Genomic DNA, 17,073 nt, shown 5'->3' on the forward strand with positions numbered 1-17,073 from the left:
AATTAATTTATAATCAATTAATAACCTAACACTTTCTTTATTTCTTATTAAGTATTAATTTTCATGTTTTTAAAGGGTTACTTAAATTTAGTAATATGATTTATCAATTTGTTTCATAAGTTTATTAAAATTTTATATAAATTTCTATTAAAGATATTTTATGATAATTTAATAATTAATATAAAATATAATTACTAAAAATAATTATTAATATAATTGATGTTTAAAGATTTTTATAAAAAATATTTTTATTTTGAAAAATACATTAAAGAAAAAATAAATATTTATGAGAAAATTCTTAAAGTAATTCAATAGTAACTCTATTTATAATATAAATAACTATTTCTCTGTTATTGAATAGAATTATATGAGGAAATAACCAAAATTTAATTTAAAATATAACTATTTATTAATCAAAAATTTTTAAATCTAACATTCTATTGTAACTCATTTTTTTGTTTTAAAATAACATTTAAAATGCAAAGCACATAATCAAAAAATGAAAAGTTGAAATTATTCAATGTTTAGTCATGTAGAAAGAGCACAACATATAGCCTATGCACCTTAATTAAACAAATTTTAGACTCATTAATCATTTATAAACTAACCATAAATAAAGAAAATACTGTAAATACTCGTTAATTAAAGTCAATTTTTTAATAAAATAAAAATTAAGACATAAAGTCAGGTCAAATTTTAATGTAAAATTTTATTTTTTCTGAGTTGGTCTTAATTGATAAGAAATTAAAGTATTTATTTATTTAAGAAATGATTAAAAAAATCAATAATTTAATTGATTTTTTGTTATTTGTTTTAGATAACCTCTTTTTAATTTGTTAAAGATAAAATACTTAGTAGAGCATAGAGAAACCAGTAAGTATGTAATTTATAATTAATAATAAACAAATATTATAAAGAGCAGGTTTTTATATAATGAAAATGCAACAATCAATTGACACTCTTAATTGTTTTTTTGTTTGTTTGTTTTTAAGGATAATTTATTACCTTATTAATCTCTGATTGATAGATAACTTTTAAGAAAAATGTAGAATGCCAATTCTGATTAATTTTTTAAGAGAGGCGAAGAATCATATAAAAGATTGGAGATAAAGTTTAATTAAAGAGGTTTTTTAGTTTCAAAATAAAAACATTCTAATTGTAAAACATTGTAGTCTATTTTTTTTAAGTTTTCAAAGGAAGCAATAAATAGTTAGCCAAGGTATATTTCAAAGGATGCAAATACACATGGATTAATGGAATGTTAACAATAATCACTAGTTTCAAAGGAATTAGTATGGAGGAGCTAACCAATGGAATCCTCAGATGCAATCTTATTAATAATATTAGCCATCTTCTTATACTTAGCAAACTAACATGGGTATGTAGTATCCACATTCAGCGAATCAGTCAGCACAGAATATCTACAGACCAAACTATTTGACAAAAGATGAAAGAAAGGGAAATTTAGCACTCACAGGAGAATTAGCTTTAGGTATTTATTTTAAATTATTTTTTGTTTAATATTTTAGGTTAGAATTTTGACTCAGTCATCTTGAAGTTTTACTTTTTAATTAATTTAAAGGGAAGAACAATAATTACTAGCAAGTTAATGGAGGAAGATTGAATTACACTGGCAATATGAATTTTGATAATTAAGGATACAGTACGGACCCATATAAAAATAATAACAATAGCTACTAAGCTAACCATTTTAATATGAATGCTAATCAGTAACCTTACATGAGAATTTAATAGCAATAACAACAATAGCAATAATAATTTGGGTCAGGAGCTAAGAATATAAATCCTAGTGATTTTGAGCAAGCTCAGAGCTCGCTGCGTTTATTAAAGCAAAAAATGCAAAACAAGGAAACTAATAACTACTACAGCAAGCAAGATTTGTAAAATAACTTAAACGATGGATATTAGGGAGCCAACTCACAAAGTACAACAAATACATCACTCAATTAAAATAAATAGTTTCGCAAAGTTTTTAAAGTAGATGTATAAAACAATGGCAGTGATACGCTTTAAGAATTTAAAAATTAGAGATCCAACGAGTTTTCAGATAATGAGTTCGCTCCTTAACCATCGCTTAGATAAAGAGGATCTCTATAACGCCCTCAGTAGTAATAGAATTCAGATAATTAATATGGAAGCAATTAAAATAGCTAGAGACAAGATAATTTTGCAAGAGCAGATAGTAATTAGCAAATTAAAAATTATAACAATACAAATTTAAATGGAAGCTTAAAAAGAGATAATAGCAACAATATATAAATTCAATACTAGTCATCCATGCAAAGGACGATGGAAAAGAAAGACCCATAAATGGTCTATAACTCTTAGAGATAAAATTAGATGTAGAATTATGAATATTAGGGTAACTAAGATGCAAACGATGACGATTTAATATTTTCTAATCAGATGAAAAAGAAACCTGCTGTCAAGAAACCACCTTTGCAAAATAAAGTTCAGCCTGATTATAGCTAGTAAAATAGCTACAGCAGCAATATTGGTAATAAAAAGCAGTTTAATTCACCTAACTAAGGAGATTTTAGCTAAAGATAGCAGCAATAACAATAGTAATAATAACAACCACCAAGAACTAGTTCATACAGAGGAGAAGTAAATGGCCAAAAGTATTACAATTTTTCAAAAAATTTAGATACTTCAATTCATAAAGATGACGATGATGACGAGTAAGAGAATGCTGCAAACTAGAAATTTGTATCAAAAACAAAGTTTTCTAACAATTAGGGAAAATATAGCTCAAAGACATTCACTGATGAAGAAGAAAAATAGTACGACAATGGCTAATATAAAAATAACTATTAAAATAATAACTAGCAACAAAAAAATAATAAATTAGCTTAATTAAATAAGAATAATTCATAGAAACAAGTAAATAGTGCTTTAGAATAGCCAATTATATCAAATTAAAAAGTAAACGAACCTAGTAAGTACGATCTTACTTAAATAAATGCGAGAGAAGCTATTTAAGATAATTTAGATAATTTAGAAGAGTGTCCTGAGGGCTGCGGGAGAAGATTTGCTCCAGAAGCTCTAGAAAAACACGCTAAAATATGTAAAAAGGTATTTTAGTAAAAAAGAAAAAAATTTGATACAAAAAAATAAAGAATAAATGATGAAGAACATGAATAAATATTGTAATAAGCATAAATGGAAGAAAAGATGAGAAATTAATATGCATCTAAAAATAAATAGCCTGCCAAAACGAACACATAGTAATAAGACAAAAAATCTAAGTGGCGTATGCAATCTGAATAGTTTAGAGCTGTTTTAAGGTCAAATAAAGGAGGAGAATAAGCATAAGATATACCATAATATGATGACAGAATAGAATGTCCTCACTGTAAAAGAAAATTCTAGGAGTCTTCTTATAACAAACATGAATAAATATGTGCTAATCGTGCAAAAATAGCTAAGGCATCTGGAAAACCTTTCATAAAAAAATGATTAATCTGAAAATTGTAAAAAAAAAAATTTTAATTTTCAAGTATTTTGTAGTCAAAATAAATAAAAAATTTAATAAAAATATAAGTAAATCTAAATTAAAAGAAAGAAAGACAATATCAAAATAATTAAGAGGAATTAAATTTAATTCACTTAATATTATTTATTAACTAACTAAATATAAATATTTTTGGTATATCAAATAAAACGATTATTGATTATGAATTAATACATTAATTAATAAATAAAATATTAATTGATAGCTTGATTAATTTATTTATTTATTGAATTATTGAAAAGATAATTTACAAATAAAACAACTTTTAAAATATATGAAATATTTTTGTAGGTTATTTTATAAAAAGTAAAATAGAAAAATTCAACATATTATTTATTAATAATTTGTTTATTCTTCTAATCAATATGGTATATATATCCTTTAAAAATATTAGTTGAATTGTATTTTTATTTATTAATAATTTGTTTATTCTTCTAATCAATATGGTATATATATCCTTTAAAAATATTAATTAAATTGTATTTATCTTATATACTTACTTGCCTTTATTTCATCAAATTTAATTAAATATCAGAGTTTAACTTTCAAATGAATTAGAAAGCATTTGCAAGCTTAACATAAAAAATATTTAATTAATAAAAATTTAAAGGGTCCAAATAAATGTGTTTTTTCAAAATATTCCAAATGCAGAATAAGACAATGTTTTTTTTTTTATAGATTTTTTTGGTTTTATTTTTAAAAAGCAATTATCTACACTAAATTATGGTATGGCAATTGTTTTTTACCAATCAAGCTTTAGTTTGGATTTAATTTAATTTATTTTAAAATTTTTATATTCAAATAAATAAAAAAATTGTATATTTTTTTTTAATTTAATTTATGAAATAAATAAAAATGTTAAATTTTTTATTGTTAAAAAAGTAATCTATGTCTTGTTCACAAATCATAAATGTTTGATTTTTTTAATTGCGATGAATAATTTATTTTTATAAATTAAATTACATCATAAACTTATCAAAGATTAACCTTAATAATATTTGTAATTCAATAAATATCTTTTAAAAAAAATGATGATATAATAGAAATAAAAATTATTAAGTTTAAATTAAGTAATAGATTTTTTACATATTTACAACATTAATTTTATTTATAATTAAAAAGTTTTTAGAATGGCCTTCTCTATCATCTGAAACTAATCTTTGTATTGATGCTAAGTAAAAATAATTAACTTTTAATCCTACCTCTTATATATTTTTAAATTTATTTATTTATTTAATTAATTTTTATAAATATAAATAAAATTTATATTTACTTTAATTTATAAATTATATCTTTCTTATAGTTATGATTTTTTTATTCTATTTAAATTTATTTAATCTAAAATGTAACAAGTGATTTAATTATTGATGACTAGGCTATATTTTGCTTAGGTTCTAAATTAGAAAAATGCACTAACCTCAAAACTTTCGAGCTTTGGCTTTAGTAAAAATACATATATTAATTATTTGATTTAGTTTGTATTATAAGAAGATATTTATTTAGAATAAACAAAAATTCTAAGTTAATGTTAAAAAATGTATTTGATTTATAATTAGAATAAACTTAAAATTTAATGGTTTTAATATTTACTCTTAATTAACTTATACATAATTATTTGTTTAATTAAAATAAAAGAGGAAATTAAATTAGTGCTTAAAATGCTTCAGTAATAGGTTTAGCTATATCAAAACTTACTGATATCTCTAATATGTCACTATATTTTGGGTAAACATAGATTTATTTTTTTTAATGCTACTATTAACTAGCTTATTTTAACATTTCTATTTAATTATGTAGATAAACTATACTTTATTATTTTTATGTGGGAGGAGTGATATTTATGATATTTTTATAATAATTAAGCAATTAATTAAATTGAAAATAAAACTTTTATTCTAACTAAAAAATCCCCACCCATTTTTTAATTAATTACCTTTAAATTTTCCTTTAATTATCTAACAATTTTGTATTTATATTTTTAGTGTCAATAAGCTGGGTAATAAGGGGACATCACACTTGATATCTAGATTATCTAACTGTATTAATCTATCAACTTTGAATCTTATGCTATCGTAATATATTTATTTCCTTTTTATTTTGTAAACATTAAACAATATTATTAAAAAAAATAAATAAATGAAAATTAATAACATAAGAATAAGTTTTTATTAATAAATAAGATTTATATTTTAACAATTTTAACTAATTGATTTATTAGATTTAGCATTATTGCTTCAATATTTATTTAATTATTGATCTATTTTTTCTCATTTTTTTATTCTAATTTTAATTTATTAATATATTTATCTTAAATAAACCTAAAGTGGTAATAAAATTGGTGCATAGGGTGTTTAAGGCTTACAAGATAGCTTAGAAAAATGCATTAATCTTTAAAACTTAATTATTGATCTGGGGTAAAAATAATTTATTGATTTAATTTAATTTTAAGTTATTTGTGAAAAAGTTTAATAATATATAATTTAGAAAAAATAAATTAAGCAATATTTGTATGATTTAACAATTTCTTTAGCATAATAACCTTAATTAATTATAACTATTTTACTATTAACTTATTTTTTATTTTTAAAACCAATGAAAAGAGTAAATTAAATTGGAAATGAGGGAACTTCTTACATAGGTTCTGCCTTAACAAAATGCATTAGTCTTACAAATCTATCACTTTACCTAAAGTAAAATATATATATAGTTTATTATCTTTTCTTGCAGAATTGATGAATTATATTTATTTATTTATATTTTATTTTAAACTTTTTATAATTTATTTATTTTAAAAAATGTTTATTATTTATTTAAATATTTACTAATTTTATTTCAATTTTACTTTTAATAAATATCTTCTTATCATCAATTTTATTTGAAATATATTTAATAAATAAAAAGTGACACTAAAATTAGTGCAATTGGTGCATCAGCATTATCTTAAGCTCTAGAAAAATGCTTCAAACTTTCAATATTAAATATAGATTTTAGGTAATAATATATTTTTTTAATTAATTTTCGAATTTATATTTTAAGTAAAAAATTATCAAGAGAGAGCATTTTTAAATTCTGTTTTTTGTAAACTTTACTGGTTGGTTTATTTTACATACATTTTATAATTACCATAAAATTTTTATTTCTTCGACTTCGATTTTAGGAAAAATCCTAAATCTGATATTTAATTTAATTTATAATATTTTAAAAATCGAACCTCAATAATTAGTTAGTTGAGAGTTAAACAAGGTTCTACTGTAATTAAAATTTAGCATTTAAATTTTCATATTATTTTATTATTTTAATTTATAAATTTCTTTTATTTTATTTATATTTATTTTTTTATTCATTAAAGAGCTAATTAAATTGATGATGAAGGTATATCAGATATAGGCTCTGCTTTGGCTAAGCGTACAAATCTCTTAAATTTAACAATAAACTTTGGGTAAATATAATTATTGGTTTTTTCTACTCACTAGTTAGTGTTTCTTGTTCTTTTTTTAAATTAAATATTTTCTAAACATTTAATTTTGTTATTATTTCTTTTTTTATTTTTATTAAATAATATTTTTCCTTTTTAAACTTAATTTTAACTTTGATTTAATTATATTTTCTTTTGTTCACTTTATATAATTGATTCAAAGTAAATATTTTTATTTTAAAAGATACAATTTAATTAGTGATAATGGTGTTTCTCGTTTTAGTTAATTTTTAGAAAAGTGCATAAATATTTCTAAATTAACTCTTAGTTTACGGTAAAAATATTATCTTATAACATTAATATTATTTATTTTTTTACAAACAAAACAATATTTAAGAGATAAAAAAGATTTAATAAATTAACTCAAATTTATTTTATTTATTTATTTTTTTACAAACAAAACAGTATTTAAGAGATAAAAAAGATATAATAAATTAACTCAAATTTATTTTATTTATTTATTTGTTTTTGTTTTTTTTTTCAGAATTTTTATCTTTTAAAAATATTTTCAATTTACTTTCAAATATTTAAAAGTAAAAATAAAATCGGTGCATTGGGTGCTTCAAACTTAGGTTTAGCTTTGGCTAAGCAGTCTAATATTTATGATTTTTCAATCGATTTAGGGTAAATTTATTATTTTTCTTTATTTAAATTTATTATTAAGAACTAAATAAATAATAAAAACTAATTTTTATTTTTATTATTTCGCTTGAACTAACTTTTTAATGAAAGTTTTAATTCTATTGGTGACCAAGGAGTCTCAGGTTTATGGTCTGGTTTATCAAAATGCATTAATATCTCAACTTTAAATGTTGACCTAACGTAAAATATGTTTATAGTTTTGTTGAATCTTTTTTACATAATTTTATTTCTAATTTATTAAAACAAAACAACCAAAATCATTCATAGATTTATTAAATAACTATCTCAATTTTTCATTTAATAATAAAATATTTATTTAAAGTCATAATGAAATTTGTGATGAGGGTCCATAAGTCCTAAATTCTTCTTTAGCAAAATTATCTAATCTCAAAAATTTGTAGATTTATCTTGGGTAAATATAATTTATTTTTTTCAATTTAAATTACTTAATTCATTCACATAAAAACTTTTTAAAATAAAAAACACATTTACATTTTCAAATAAAAAATATTTTATTTAGGCATTTTTATTTAATAAATTATTTTTGTTTTAATAAAATAATTTATGCTTTATTCATTAAAAGTGACAATTAAATTGGTGATTAAAGTGTCTCAGGCTTAGGCTTTGCTTTATAAAGCTGCCCTCAGCTTTAAAAGTTAGATCTTGAGCTCTAGTAACCAAAATTGTTTATTTATTTTAATTTTTTTATTATATTAACTTAAAGAATAAATAAAAAATATAGTAAATCCTCAATAATTATGGTTAAAAAGTGAAAAAAAATTTTATTCTTAATATTAAAGCCTAAATTTCTTTAATGGTCTTAATTATTGGACTTGGTTTAAAGAAATAGTTTTTTCAGAAATTAATCTAATAAAAGTAGAAAAGAAAATAAATTACATAAATTAGATATACTCTTGAATAACGATTATAGTAAAAAAATAGTTTAAAAAATTTTCATCAATTTTAAGAACAAAAAATTTTTTTGGTCTTAATTAATGAGGATTTAAATTAGATAATTCCAAGAAATTAAAATTCATTTTTCATGCAATAGAAATCAATATATAAAATATGTATTTAATTTTCTGATTTATCTATTTTTTGAGAATCAATCAGTTTATTAAATTTTTTAAAATTTGTGTATATATAGCTCATTTATTAATGTTTAAAGATAGAAAATTCTTTCTTTCATCTATTTTAATTATTCTTAATATTTAAAACATTTGAAACAAAACCTCTAAAATTGTTATTTAGATAAATAATGATTAAACTTAACTATGTTTAAAATTAATTTAAAAGCTGTAATGAATTCGAAGATAAAAGTGCTTTAGCTTTTGGATTAGCTTTATCTAAATGTCCTTACCTTTAAATCTTTACTGCTAATTTGTAAAAAAAAAAAAATTTTTTTTTATTATTTTGCGAAAAGTTGTTTGCCTTGATTATTTTATTTTTTACTATTTTATTGTTTATTTCACTTTGAATTTATTAATTTGTTTTATATATATTTTTTTTTATTAAATATTTTTTTAACATTTAAAAAAAAGAGGTAGTGGTTTAAATCAGTAAACAAAATTCAAGATAAAGGCCAACATTTTTAAAATAAAGAAATTGATTTAATAAAGAATTTCATTATGATTACTAACTTAAGCATTACAGCTAAATTCTCTATTCATAGATTTGTATAGGGGATTCTCATATTTAGCTATTTGATTTTGCTTTTATCAAATATTTTTTGATTAGAATCTATCTTCAAAAAATAAATAAATTTGCAAACAAATTTTTTAAATAAGAAGTAAACTTTATGTTTTTATATTTAATATTATTTAAACAGTTGTAAATATTGCTTAGAAGCCAAATTTAAATATTTAATTTTCTAGTTTATTTTTTTCCCTCTTTTCTCTATCATAAAGAATTAATCTTAAATAAAATTAATTAAATTAATGAATAACAATAAAAAAGATGAATTGTAAAAATAAATGAATTATTAATTGAATATTTTTAACAATCTAAATAAATATTCAAATTAAAAATTTAATTTTAATCTAAATAATTTATTTTTAATAAAAAATCCTAATTTTATTTTTCAAAAGTTAAAAAATTATTTTTTAATTTTAAAATATTTGAAAATCAAATAAATAAATAAATAAATTTAAAATAAAACTGGTTTACTAATTAAAATGTAGTTAAAAAATAAACATCCGCAAAAAACTGAAAAGAAAATATTATGAAAAGTATTAAGTAAGATATTGTATTATCCTATTAGATTACATACATACATAAATTCTTATAAACAAAAAGTGAATATTAATTAATATTTAGTTTATTTATTTATTTACTTTATTTGATTTAATAATTTAATTTTAAAGTAGACTGACGATTGACTGATTTATTGATTAACTAACTGAATCATTAACTCAATTATGGTTATTATTCATGTTAATTTCTTGCTATTAATTTTTCTTTTTCAACTTTACTATTTTTCTAATTGATTATAATTCTTCTTAGGTTTCTTGTTAGTTAATAACACGTTTTGTTTTGAGAATTTCTTCAAGATGTTAAATTTAATATTAAGTCAATGAAGAAGTTAATTTGGTAATATCTTGCCCTAACTTTTATTTGAGTTCAATAAACATCTTTTAGAATACAGTAAACTCATCTAGCTTCTTCAGAGGTGTGTGCAAAAGCTTTAAGCTCTTTTAAGCACGCTAAATTTTATTTTAAAAGAAAGAGTTAATTAATTTAAATGTAACTTAATTTATTACTTTCAATTTTCTTAAGTCATCATAAGAGTTTTCTGAATGCTTTTCTAGAGCTCCAAGAGTCATAGAATTTTTGATTTCTGGAAGATCTTCAATAAAAGTAGTTTATATGTATTTTTCAACTTTTTTGTAATCATTAATGTCTTCATACATTTCTTAAGCATCTCTATGCATGTAAGTATGAGCTAATTATTTCTTTCTGCTTTAGATAACTTGTGCGTCTTCAGAGACTTGCATGACATCATCTTTATTTTTATTTCTTGAATATATTTCTTTTAAAGAACTGTTTTCTCTATCAGAATTATTATCATCATCGTCGTCGTCATCACTAATTTAATTGTTATCCTTGGCTTCTTCATCATAAAAACCATCAAGGTCAGAGGAATCAGATTCAGAATCTAAATCTTTTTTTTTTTTAACAATTTTCACTTCATCAACTAAATTCTTTCTTTGTTCCATCTATTTAGCAACAAATTCTTAGTCATTCTTAATAGAAAGGAGCATGTTTAGTACTCTAGTGAAGAGCTCAATGAAATTAGCTTATATATATGGAATCTATTCATAGTTCAGAAGCAGCTTACAGCATCCAATAATATAGAGTTTCTTATCATAAACTTCTTAAAATATACCAAACTTATAAAGAAGGATTTCTAACCTATTTCATTCAATTTTATTTTAAGATATATTATAAAATAAATAAATAATAAATAGTTAATTAATTACATTTTGTCTAATACTTGTTGACATTTTTTTTCGGTCTATTGTAATTCTTACAAGACTGTTAATGTATGCTAAAAGTTTATTTCAAAGCAACTCAATATTACTTCCATTAATCTAATTATTTATTGATATAAAATTAAATCCTTTGAAAAAAAGCACTTTTCAATTAAGAAAAAATTGAAAAATGTTAATAAAATTTTAAAAATTCAAATAAAATATTAAAAGCTAAAATAAAATATTGAAAAAGATAAAAAAAGTATTAAGAAATTCAAATAAAATATAGAAAAAGCAATTATATTTTGCTGATTGTTTAAATTATTTTATTCAATAAATGTAGAAATAAATACCTTGTTTCAAGATACTGCTCATAAAACTCTTGCTTAAAAGAATAGCAGGTACTTTGAATAATTGATCTGTAATAATCCAAGGAAATGTGAGTATTAAAATGATGCATCATAAGATGAACAACAAGGCATCCAAGGGATTTATCAAAAGCGCAGGAAAATCTTGAAGTAGTCTTGATACCATTTATACCCATTTCAAGGAACTTTTAAAAAATATTAATTAATTTTATATTTATTTTTAAAGCTATTTACGAATTAGAAAAGAGCTTAATTTTCAGTGAGGTATTGTGGTTACTGTTAAATGATGTAGTTGATAATCTTATAAATTTCAAATATAAAGATTTCCTCTTTTTCATAAACATATTTCAATAAGTATATTGTTTATAATTAAATTTCTGATTTTATTCCATTCTGCCTTTCCATGTTAAGACGGAAAATTCTGAGGATACTCACAGCTAAATCGTGCTCTTTCGAAGTTTATAAAGTTTTATACAAAGGATCTAATAATTAATCTATATTTTAGCGCATATCTGGAGTTAACTCATCCCATGATGTAATAATTTCAAGCATTAAAAGAGGGTTTTTAACACCTTCTAAATGCATTTTCGATTTATTTTTTGAAAGTGTGCAAGATTCAAAAAGCTTACATAAAAGAGTATTCATAGTAGTGTAAATTATTTCTTGTTATATAAAGATCTCATTTTTATAAGTTTGCATAATAGCATTTAGGCACTCAAAGTACATGTCAAATTTTCTATCTTAAATTTATGATAGAATAAATTAGAAAATTTAAGTTGCATGAGGTTTTAAACGTTTCGACGAATTTTTATTTGAAACAATATCGTAGATGTTTTTATATACTTAGTAACAAAAACCAACAAGGTCTTTCTATCCATGGCTATTTGTACAGTCAAGCAATAATTAAAAGTATCTCATGAAAATATCTTAATTATTATGCAAAACTGTATCAGACATTTCAGTAAAAAACAATAAAATTTATGATATTGCGAAATAAGATATTTTTCTATTTTCTAAGCTGCAGATTAACTAGCAATTGTTAGTTAAAAATCCATCAACAATTTCAATAAGATCTTTTCTTTATTTAATCAAATTCCTTACAGAAATCAATACAACCGTTGACATATCAAGCTGATTTTCATCTTAATATTTTTATTTTATCAAGCTATTTTAAGCAGCTCCTAATACCTTTTATTTACAAATTATAAAAATGTTTTTAGTTTAATTTTATTCAAAATCATATAATGATGTCTTTCAAAAATTTTCAAATAAATTTTGATAATTTTTTTCTTCAAAATGGTATTCAAAATCTTTTGATTCAATTTTTTGGATAAATTAAAAAAACATTTAAAAGATAAATTTCGTTTCAAAATTATAAAATTATGAAAAAACAAAAAACAAAAAAAATTTTTTTTGTAAATATTTTTCAAAAATAAAAATAGAAAATAAAATTGATTTACCTAAAAGACTGGATCAGATGAAGGGATGCCGTTTATGATTGAATGTATATTTTCTAAGAAAAACTAAACGAAGAAAGTAAGAGCACCGTGGACGTATTTGCTGTATCTAATTATTAATTTAGCAGCTGTAGTTTTGTTTTTATCTTGATCTTTCATGTTTATGAAATCCTCGAGATATTATAGAAAAGAAGGACCAAACTTTTTAAAATCTTCATAATCATTAGGCGTAACTTATAGCAAAGGAGCGATATAATCACAGATGAAGGAGACTTTAATATCAAAGAAATAATTTTGTAATTCAGAAATTTTTAGAGACTTTTTGACAATGTTCATAATTTGATTTTTAGTTTCTTCTACTTTGAATTCATTATAAAGTGAAGCGAAGTTAATTAAAAATGAATTCAAACCCTTAAGTGAGACGACGGCCCTAGGAATTAAATCCCTTTAATTTTTAGTAAGGAAAATTATTAATATTATTTTTTTATTTATGAATGTATGAGGAATTTACTTTAACATCAAGCAAAAAGGAGTGTTTTTTATGTTTTCGGGGAGAGTGTAGTCGTTGTTTCTGTGCTTTAGCAAGACCTTAATGAAACGAGAGACAATTTTAAGATAATTAACTAAATTTGAATTCAACTATGAGTCTAAGCCATAGGATGTTGTGAATGAAATTAAACAGTCATTTATTTACTCCTCTACTTTAACTTACATATTAATTAATTTATACAAAACTTAGAAATAGAAAGCGTTGTTTAAAATTTGAAAAGAGTTTTCTTTAGTCAATATTTTTTTTTTAAATGTGATTAGCCCTACAATCTTATTCATTAACTGGCCCCAATTTTCTAAATATACTAAGTCATCCTCTAAATCTTGACTTTAAACTTTAAATTTATCAATAGTTTCATCTTCCCAATCTTGAGGTTGTCTTTTCCAGGTTAGCCTTGCTTGATTTATCTAAAAAAGAATTATTATTCACTGAAAGTTTTAATATTCATTTAAATTTTATAAAAGTTTTTGTTTAAGTTAAAGCTAATTTTTAGTATTGATTTATTTTAACTAACTTTTATAATTTTTTGTTAAAAATAAAGAAAATTTACCTAATTTTGATATATCATCAAACCGTCATTGCACTTTTAGTAAAGCTAATCTGCTATTTAGTACAAGGGATTAAAGAAGTTATTTAAAATATATTAAGCTTATGAATCATTCAAAGGAACACTAATAACAGATTCTATGCAAAGTAAAGATCCAATCTACTTATCAAACTATTAAGCTTATAAAATTTAAGAAACAAATTTCAAAACTTCATCTTTCGTTTCTTCTATTAAATATATAAAAAATATTAATATACTTTTACTAATTATCTTAAAAAATTTATTCTAGAATAAATTTATTTATTCAAATATAAATCTGGTTAAAGCAAAAAAAATTTGATTAAATTTAAAAATAGTAGCTAGCTTTATCAGTAAAAATCTAATTAATTTTAGATCAACAAACATTTTTAATTGTTTTTCAATAAAATAAACTTTACTTACTTTGCATAAATACAATTTTTCTATTTGTCATTATTGAATAATCTTATTATAAATGATATAAATTTGGGAATTCAAATTATTGCTGATAATTAATATTTGTTTTAAAACAAGTAATTCTATAATAATTTAATTTTATTTGCAACAAGCTATCAAATTTTAAATAAAATAATAAAATGAAAAATAAAAATAAAAAATTAAGCTTAAATTCATGTTTTGCTATCAATAAAATTTATTTTTTATTTTTTATTTTTGAAAAATGATAAAATGGATTATAAAATTGGTTAATAAAAATGATAATTAATAATTGATATTTTGCTGAAATTTTATTTTAACTATTTTTGCTAAATGCTATTATTAAATAAAGTAATTATTACAAATTTTTATTGACATTAATTAATTGTATGTATCCTTTTATTTAAAAAGCTTTAATTGATGATAATAAATATCTGCTGATATTTTATTTTTAAAAAAACTTTTTTTATTATTTTATTAAATAAAACAATTATTTCAAACTTTTTTAAAGTTACTTAGTCAATATCCTTTTAATTAAAAAAGTATCTAACATTTTCTAAGCACTTAATTTGAAGAAACTTGATACATTTTAATTCCAATAAATTTAAAGAATTATTTTTGGGAAAAGTGTTTTATTTTGAGATAAAAGTGTTTTTAAAAGAATATTTTGTAGAACAAATATTCTAAGATTAAGCGTTTTGATTAATATTAAAAATTGTAAATATAATATTGCAGCTAGCTGTATTTTGAATGAAGATTTACAAAGAAAATAATTTGCTTTTGTGAAGATTATTTTTTATTTTATTTGAAGTCATAAATTTTGCAAATTATTTAAATGAAATTTGAAAAAATATGATTTATTTACATTTTTCTTTTTCTAAGATAGAAATGAGGGCTTTGCTCATATGCCTTTTAACTTGTGTGCTATTAGATGACTGGCAAAGGATTACCATAATACTCTTAATCAATATTAATTTATTTTCATCACTAATTCTTATGGCTTAATATGAAGACTTGTTAATTAAACCAAGTTGTACAGCAGCTGCAGTTTTCACTAAATCAGTAGTTCCTAATTTATTTATTTATTTTATTTAGAAATATAATTAATACTGCTATATCGAAGCTAAAGTTTTACCCATTTTAGACTTTTTTGGTTTTAATTTTCCATCATTGATAGTATTTTCATTCATAACTTAAGTGTCATCTTAAGTATCGCTTACAATTTCGATAAGCATTCCTATTGCTCTCATACAATCGTTTTTAATTTCTCTGAAAATACGATCCTCAGCATACTTTTATATCTAATCTTGATGATGACTTGATTCAAATGTGAATCTCAGCAAGTAAACCAATAATCTTTTTGTGAGAGGTAACTACTCTAATTTTTTCAATTTATTACTTTTTTTTTTTTGGTTTGATCTATCTGACTATTCTCTTAATCCAGTTTATCCAATACGTTCTTTTTTAAGTCCCTGGCCCTTGAAACTAACTTCATTACTTTGCATACTTTCCTCTAATAATTCAAAAAAAATAAATTAAGTTGTAATTGAAATTAGATAATTTTGGATCAATAATCATAAAATGATCAATTAATAAATGAGTGAATTAATTAATTAATTACATTCAAGCAAATTGAAAAAATCATCTTCGTTAATGTTTTCATATTCATCTTCTCCATTCTGCTCAATGTTAATTCTATTAGCTTACTCACACTGCATAATATTCAATGTATTCTTTCCTTCTCCTATGTCCATTTTTTAAATGCTAATTACCCCTTTTTAAAGCTAATATTTTACTAAAACTTGTTTTAAAGAGTTTGAAATCCAATCAAAATAATACAAATTGTTTATAGAATAAATTCATATAAAAACTTAAATAATCAATCTATTTGTCTGTCTCATATAAAGTTCTCAAAAAGATATTAATTCATTATTTTTCTCATCTAAAGTCTTTATGTCTGATGAAGTACAATAAAAATTTGATCATTCTATCATATAAAAAGAATTTTAAAATAAATTAAAAATTGTGCTAATATTCATTTGTAGTTTACAATTGCCATTTTTTCTTTAACTTTTCTATTTAATTCATATAGAATGTGCTTAATTTCTATGATGTGCTTCACAGTTATCTTAATAGTGTTATATGTTTTCCTTAAAATAATAAAATTCTTTGAGATCTAATTAATTTTAACTAAAAATTTTATTTAACCAAAAATATTTTTGCTATTAATTATTTTAATAAAAATTGAAAATAAAATTGTTATTTTGCTTTTAATTTTTGATATTATTTATTTTGTTTTAAATATTTTTGTTTCTTTATTTTAAAAAATAATCAATTTACTTTTATATAAATGAGCTAATCATAGCAAAAATAATTTTATTTTTTAAAATAAAGCAACCTAGTTTATGTTTTAAAGAATAATTATTTTTTTAGATATCAAAGAAAATTTGTAAATTATACACAGAAATTTTGATAGTTTATCAAAATCATCATTTGATTATGAATATTAGAATTTATTATTTTATTTTTTAACACTTTAATGATAGAAAATTGTAAAAAAATAACTTTCTCTAAAC

General features: G+C 20.9%; 3 protein-coding genes across 3 annotated transcripts; 2 read left to right on the forward strand and 1 right to left on the reverse strand. All coding sequences in view use genetic code 6, as the record gives it.

Annotated features, from left to right (window-relative positions):
• Positions 1–1,083: 1,083 nt before the first annotated feature.
• Positions 1,084–3,480, forward strand: TTHERM_00075760 (A C2HC-type zinc-finger protein; the record flags this gene model as incomplete). Its single annotated transcript, XM_001015616.2, has 2 exons — positions 1,084–1,492; positions 1,583–3,480. The coding sequence occupies exons 1-2, from the start codon at positions 1,234–1,236 to the stop codon at positions 3,478–3,480; spliced, it is 2,157 nt and encodes a 718-aa protein (XP_001015616.1). The 5' UTR covers positions 1,084–1,233.
• A 1,025-nt stretch (positions 3,481–4,505) lies between these two features.
• TTHERM_00075770 (cyclic nucleotide-binding domain protein) lies at positions 4,506–9,505 on the forward strand. The gene is made up of 16 exons (XM_001015617.2): positions 4,506–4,605; positions 4,658–4,710; positions 4,889–4,978; positions 5,171–5,260; positions 5,518–5,607; positions 5,860–5,949; positions 6,136–6,225; positions 6,437–6,526; positions 6,885–6,974; positions 7,195–7,284; positions 7,545–7,634; positions 7,743–7,832; positions 7,975–8,064; positions 8,236–8,325; positions 8,949–9,035; positions 9,194–9,505. The coding sequence occupies exons 1-16, from the start codon at positions 4,564–4,566 to the stop codon at positions 9,282–9,284; spliced, it is 1,353 nt and encodes a 450-aa protein (XP_001015617.2). The 5' UTR covers positions 4,506–4,563; the 3' UTR covers positions 9,285–9,505.
• Positions 9,506–10,063: 558 nt separating this feature from the next.
• Positions 10,064–16,251, reverse strand: TTHERM_00075780 (hypothetical protein; the record flags this gene model as incomplete). The annotated part of the gene is made up of 11 exons (XM_001015618.3): positions 10,064–10,354; positions 10,412–11,063; positions 11,132–11,242; positions 11,476–11,675; positions 11,725–12,678; positions 12,951–13,392; positions 13,459–13,904; positions 14,048–14,271; positions 15,363–15,566; positions 15,633–16,010; positions 16,119–16,251. The coding sequence occupies 11 exons, from the start codon at positions 16,249–16,251 to the stop codon at positions 10,064–10,066; spliced, it is 4,035 nt and encodes a 1,344-aa protein (XP_001015618.3).
• Positions 16,252–17,073: the final 822 nt, after the last annotated feature.

The sequence above is a fragment of the Tetrahymena thermophila genome, assembly GCF_000189635.1.
Source record: "Tetrahymena thermophila SB210 genomic scaffold scf_8254650, whole genome shotgun sequence".
Classification (NCBI taxonomy): Eukaryota; Ciliophora; class Oligohymenophorea; order Hymenostomatida; family Tetrahymenidae; genus Tetrahymena; species Tetrahymena thermophila.